The following is a 6,002-nucleotide window of genomic DNA, read 5'->3' as shown; positions in this document are numbered from 1 at the left end:
GCTCGGCCGACGCTGGTGGCGGCTTTGGGGCGGTGGATCGTGCATGGCAGCTCCCGGGAGCTGCTCAGGGCTGAGCTGGATCGACAGGTGCGGTTTACGACTCACCCCTTCTTTTCACGCCATTTGCGGGCACGATAAAGATCTGAACACGCACATAGACCCTGCAAGGGCTGCCCGCGGGCACGCCAAGCGCGGCTCCATGTCAGGCGCTTGTGCGCGCCGGCTGCGGCGCAGATCCAGGGGGGTTGCCACAGACGTTTGCAAAACTTGCCCCCGCCTGCAGCCGTTCGCCCGACCGCGCGCCGCTCGAAGCAGCTCCGCCCCTTCATCGCTCGTGCCCCACCTGTCCCACCCCGTCCGGCCCGCCCGCACCGCCTCCTCCCATTCCGCGCCAGCTGGCGGCCTGCCCAGGCGTGTTGCCGCAGACTCTGGCCTCCTGCGCCCCGTACAGCTCAGCCCTGAAGCTGCTGCCCGCGCCTTCCACGGCCCCGGCTGCCCAGTCCGACGGTGCCGTGTGGCCGGACACGGGCGCGGGCGCGGGCAAGGCGGCGACGCCGGTGCTGCTGCTTCTGTCGAGCAGCACGCTCTGCATCGAGGGGGCGGCGCCAGCTGACGCCGGTGCGCATTGAGGGGGCGGCGCGGCTCAACCAGGGGCGGCGGGGCGCGCGGAACCTGCTTTTTGTTCCTGCTGCGAGGGAGCTGTTGTCGCTGGTGGCATGGCGTTCGCGAGGCTCACACATTGGGACGAGGATTGTTCATTGCTCATGCTTGCCCAGCACTCACATGCACGCACACGTGTTCACATGAACTCTGATTCACACACGCTCACACAAGCTTGTAGTGCCGCCCAACCCTTCCGCCCAACCGTCCCTCACCCCGCCCCGCACTCGCGTCAATTCCACAGACCCCTCCGCCCTCATCAGCATAGACGCCCGCCAGCAGGTCCGCAGCATGGCAGAACTTCCCGCGGCCCTGCACGCCACGCTGTGCCTGCTGCGCGGCGACAGCAGGGGCGGCGGCCACCGCGGCCTCAACGGCGCCGGCGGCCCGCCTGAGGGCGGGGCAGGGCCGGAGCACGCTCAGGCGCAGGCGGGCGCGGAGGCGGCGTGCGCGTGGGCGGGCGCGCTGGGGTCGGCGATGGAAGAGGACGGCTAATAAGGTGCCGTCCGCTCGCGGCTCTGCGTTAGGCGCGGCTACACATCGTTTGTTACACGGCTGTGCACTGTCTCAAAGCGGCCAAATACATCAGGTGGGTTTGACATGGCTTTGTGGACGTCACACGGCAGCTATCCTGGGGGCCTGCCGCCCAACACGATTGTCAAAGCTATCGCTCGCAATGCATGCCAAATCAGCAGGCAGAAGGTGCACGCGCGTTGTGGGTCTAGGCCATATGGTTGTCCAAACTGCACAGGACACGTGCACATGACAACGGAGGACACCCATGCGCTAGCGCCTGGGTAAAGAGACAATCAGGCGCATTTGGTATTGCCAAAGAGACCAGAACCACTGACAGATACGGTGATTCAGCGCCCCAATTCAAGCGTCGGGCATGCCGAATGTGGCTAGCAGTTGCAAATGCGTCACAGCGACAGATGGGCCGCTTGCGCTGCCACCAGGTGGTCGTTCGCTGCAGTACCGTACGATGTCATTGTATGGCCAGCATATTCTGCAAGAGTCTTTGTTATAATGTGTGTGGCTTTCAAGCGCCGCGCTTCACCAGATCACTTCGGGCACAGTTGTTTCAGCAGCCTCGTCTGCCTACATACGACCTTCGATTCCTCAGATACACTGAATTCAAGATTGTGGATCTGAAACATCACCTCGCCCTCTCGCGCGCTTCTTCGACACCCGACCTTTGACAAAGAAGGAGAAGGCGATGGTGCGTTGAATAAGAAAGCGACCCTTGTGAGCGTGCACCATGTAGCGAAGGCCCTCGCCGCAGGCGACCGTGTTGGCGTCACACATGCTCGCCGCTTTGATGCTTGACCATGCCCTCACGGCCTGCTCGTCCCGAATTTCAGGACAACCGAGACGAGACCGACGTTGACATAGAGTCTGCCTACCTGAAGGTGTGCCGCGCCCATGGTTGACTGCCCCGCTTGACCAACGCGCAACTGGTGGGATCCTTGGCACACAGCAGCACGGTCGCTTGCTGCCTTCCAGGTGCCAACGAGTTCGTTCCCTGCGCCCTCTGGGCCCGCGCCTTGCGCAGGAGCTGCAGTCCCAAAAGGATGAGCTGATGCAGCGGGTGGGGTCGCTCAAGACAGACTTGCAGGAGTGGCGGCGGCGGCTGGACGGGCAGGTGCACACGTACAAGGCAGAGGTGCGCACACATGCAGCAGCAGCAGCAGCAGCAGCAGCAGCAGCAGCAGCAGCAGCAGCAGCAGCAGCAGCAGCGGAGGCAGCAGCAGCAGCAACAGCAGCAGTAGCGTCGGCGGCCGCGGCAGTGGTGGCGGAACGCACAGCGGGGTTCGCAGGAAAGGATTATAGACGCTGAGGGGCAGCAGCCCTGCAAACGCGCACGGCTGCGGTCGGGCTCTCGATGCCGCTGCCCATTTACAATGTTTCACCCACGCGGGCAAGCGCAAGGGCAAATGACCAACGCTGCACACACGCCTCAACGTGCGGCGAAGCAAAAGCATCGATGGAACCGCAACTTTCGGGCCGCAGGTGGTGAAGCTGCGCGCGGAGCTCAACGGCGAGGTGGACGCCCTGAAGAGCGAGTTCCAGGAGCTCAAGGCGGCGCTGAGGCAGCAGCTGGAGCTCACGACCGCAATGGCAAAGGTGCGGGGCGCGAAAAGATCGAAACAGGCGCCCTGGGTACACACCGCGCCGCAGGCGGGCGGTGCGCCAGAGCATAGGCATTGACAACAGGTGGAACGGTTTGTTGGGGTCGGAGACAGAGCAGACGACAAGGTTCATGGTCGATGTGCATGTGCTGCGACTACAGAATTGGCGCACCATCAGACAGCGCCACGCCAAACTTCCGGACCCGCAGGAGGCCCAACTTGCAGCCATGCCGCCCGACGGCGCAGCACAGCCGCAGTGACCCAGCCGCGCGCCGGGCGCCCGCCGCCTTCACGTCTCCATCGCCGAGGGCTTGGCCGGCTTGGCCTTCTTTGCCGCCGCTTTGGCCTTCGGCCGCTTCTTATCCTTTGAATCCTTTCCGTCCTTTGAGCTCTTTGAGCCCTTTGCCTTCTTGACGCTGCTGCCGCTGCCGCTCTTCGCGCCCGGGCCCTCCATGCCCACCATCTTGGCGGCCTGCTCGGCCTTGAGCAGCTTCAGCAGCTTCTTCTTGCTGTCAGAGTCAGTGACCTTGATGCCCTGTGATGCCGTCATCGATGGTGCCGCGGTTGCGGTGGTGACGGCGGACGGTGGGGTGCCCGCTATGCAAAGTGGCACGGCAAGCGCGGGCGACAACCGCCCATTCTGAAGCTGGACACAACAACGACGCATCACTTGATGTCTCAAAGACTTCCGGAGTTGCCGCAGTAACCATCCCCATGCACACCGCGTGCCGCATGTGTAAACACAACCGTGTGCATCACACTGCCAAGCAAGCTGTGACACACCCAGATTGGGTGGCACCAAACACAGGCAGACCGCCCAGGCCGCCGCCCCCCCCCCAGACCTTGATTTGCACGCCCTTGCGGATGCGGAACGCCTTCTTCTTCGTCTTCTTGGCCACGCCACCGCTCGCCACCGCGCGCTCTTCCCGCCGCTGCTGCCTCCGCTCGTTCTTTTCCGCCTGCTTGGCCAGGCGCTCCCGCTCCAGGCGCTCCCCTGCGCGCGCGCGGTACGGTCGGTGCTCGCGGTCACGCCGGCCCGCAGGTTTAAGGCTGGGATGTTGCCCGCAGGAGAACAGGCAGCGGCAGCGGGTGCGATTGGTCGAAGCAGCGGGCAATGCTGCGGAGGGCAAGCGCGGGCTGCAGGTGCGAAATCGGCAAAGCGGCGCGAGCGACTGCAGCGCAGCAGGCACCGTGGGCATGCTTGCAGCACCACAAACGGCATCGAAGCCTACTTTCTAAGTCATGCTGGTAAGCCCTGGCCTTGATGGATTTGTTGTTCTTCTTGGACATTGCCGCCGCCGGTCTCGCCCACGCTTGGCTGATGCACTTCACACTCCTGCTCAGGGGCCCAGCTGCTGCGCCCTCTGTGCGTACGCCTGCACGAAATTGCGCTGGCAGCAATGTCCCTTGGCTCCTTTCAGCGCCCGCCGCCGCCGCTGTTGGCGCTCCGACGCCGCCCGCTGCCGACTGCCGCTGTCCGCCGCCTCGTGTTGCAGCGCTGCTGCTGGCAGCTGGCGTACTAGGTCAATTTTGAGTGATAGGAAGCGCAGATAACAACTGTGTGGGGTTGGAGTCCTGCGGCGACACTTGAACGACGCCGGGCAGCTGCGATGAAAATCGGGAAGTGTTCGTATTCCCAGTATTGTATAGGCCGTGTGGCTCTTTCCGGTCGAGCTGCTCTGTCTTTTGTCTCTGCACGCTTCCATGAACAGATCAACAGAAGCTGCCGCTCCATCCAGGCCCCACGAGGAACTTCAGCAGCACAAGGAACGGGTTGCAGACAAGCTCCAGGGGCTGGTGACCACCATAGACAAGATCCCAGGCATACTGCACGCTGACAGCAAGCAGGCGAGCACTTCACCGGCAGTGCCAGGCGGCCGAGGGCGTCACTGCCTGCATATGTTGCTGCTCCACGGGCGCTGCATGGGGCACCGTCCATGCACACGTCGCACATGCAACGTCAACCTGGCGCCATTGTGGGACGCAGATCGGGCTTGCCAGCCGGGCGCTGCTGTCACGAGAGGCTGGCGTCTACCGGACCAAGGAGGTGCGCCGCATGTGCGCGCCAAACACACCGAAACGCCAACAAATCAGCCCCCGCACCAACAGGATCAACCTTCCACCCGCAGCGCCACGCGGCACGGCGCGCTGCGCAAACCGCACAAGTTCAAGGGCCCCCAACGCAGTGCCAAGCGCGAGCCTAGAGCGACGCTGCCTTGCTTGCACTGCGCCGCCGGGTGGCCAGCCTGCAACTCGGGCATTTCTGCGATGCTCACAAACCAAACACGTTGCTGTCCCCCACTTGCCCTCCCCAATTGGCGCGGCTTACCCCAGATCCTGGGCCTGCTGCCTGCTGACCTGTCTGCATACGACCAAGAGCTAGACGAGCTGACTCAGAGGTGTGGCCGCGTCACCCCGGCAGAGTGGTTACTCCAATCATGTCTGGACCACGGGGCTGGTGTGAGGAGGCCTGCGGGGCCAAGGCTTGCGGGGGAATTTGGCGCACCCAAGGACCTAAGCTATCCTGCAACCGCGGGTGGATGCGCGGCCTGAACGCAGCTGATCAGTGTGTTCGGGCCTGTTGGTGAGGCGGGGCCCTCAAAGCCACCGGCAGCGTCTTGCGAGCGCTGACCCCCTTGGCACTCTTGCCGCCCCCACCCCTCAGGGCTGCAGACATACGCCGCGCCCTGCAAGTCCTGGGAGGGCCCGCCCCCAGCCCCCAAGCCCACGCCCCCGCCGCAGGCAGCTCGGGCCCGGGCCCAAGCACGGCCGCAGCGGCGGCGGCAGTGCCTGCGCCAGCGGCGGCGGACGCAACTGCGGCCGCAGGCCCGGCCAGCAGCGGACCAAGCTGAGGATTGTAAAGGGTGCAGCGGCTGCCGTTGACCCCGAAGGCGTCGTGGCATCTCCCGTGTTGAGCAGGCAGGCGCGGTTACTTATGGAATGGCAACCCGACGCGCCTGCTGCCGCAGCGGCAGCAGCGGCGCCCGCAGACACGGCCGCAAGGCTGCACATCCTGATGCAGCGGCGTCGCGCAGCGGAAGCAGAGGGGCAGGGTGCGGGCGGCAGCGGCGGCGGCGGCGGAGGTGACCACCAGCGCCCTGCAGAGCTGCTAACGGTCGAGCCGCAGCAGAGGGCGGCGGCAGCTAGCCTTCCGCCAGAGCTGCTGCGGCGGCTGCAGCAGCTGCGGGGCCGCGGGCCCGAGCAGCCGTCGCC

General features: G+C 64.9%; 3 protein-coding genes across 3 annotated transcripts; 2 read left to right on the top strand and 1 right to left on the bottom strand.

The window, feature by feature from the left end:
- Nucleotides 1–904: 904 nt before the first annotated feature.
- Nucleotides 905–1,155, top strand: MNEG_9140 (hypothetical protein; the record flags this gene model as incomplete). The annotated part of the gene is made up of 1 exon (XM_014042392.1): nucleotides 905–1,155. A coding segment is annotated over one exon (251 nt), but the record flags the coding sequence as incomplete, so codon positions are not given.
- A 721-nt stretch (nucleotides 1,156–1,876) lies between these two features.
- On the top strand, nucleotides 1,877–3,049 carry MNEG_9139 (hypothetical protein; the record flags this gene model as incomplete). The annotated part of the gene is made up of 6 exons (XM_014042391.1): nucleotides 1,877–1,879; nucleotides 2,022–2,069; nucleotides 2,213–2,323; nucleotides 2,346–2,425; nucleotides 2,634–2,784; nucleotides 2,999–3,049. The coding sequence occupies 6 exons, from the start codon at nucleotides 1,877–1,879 to the stop codon at nucleotides 3,047–3,049; spliced, it is 444 nt and encodes a 147-aa protein (XP_013897845.1).
- A 29-nt stretch (nucleotides 3,050–3,078) lies between these two features.
- Nucleotides 3,079–4,079, bottom strand: MNEG_9138 (hypothetical protein; the record flags this gene model as incomplete). The annotated part of the gene is made up of 3 exons (XM_014042390.1): nucleotides 3,079–3,324; nucleotides 3,632–3,783; nucleotides 4,022–4,079. 3 exons carry the CDS (start codon nucleotides 4,077–4,079, stop codon nucleotides 3,079–3,081), a joined length of 456 nt encoding a protein of 151 aa, XP_013897844.1.
- Between the last annotated feature and the right edge of the window lie 1,923 nt (nucleotides 4,080–6,002).

Source organism: Monoraphidium neglectum (assembly GCF_000611645.1).
Source record: "Monoraphidium neglectum strain SAG 48.87 unplaced genomic scaffold scaffold01831, whole genome shotgun sequence".
In the NCBI taxonomy this organism is placed as follows: domain Eukaryota; kingdom Viridiplantae; phylum Chlorophyta; class Chlorophyceae; order Sphaeropleales; family Selenastraceae; genus Monoraphidium; species Monoraphidium neglectum.
This window is presented reverse-complemented; position numbering and strand designations above follow the sequence as displayed.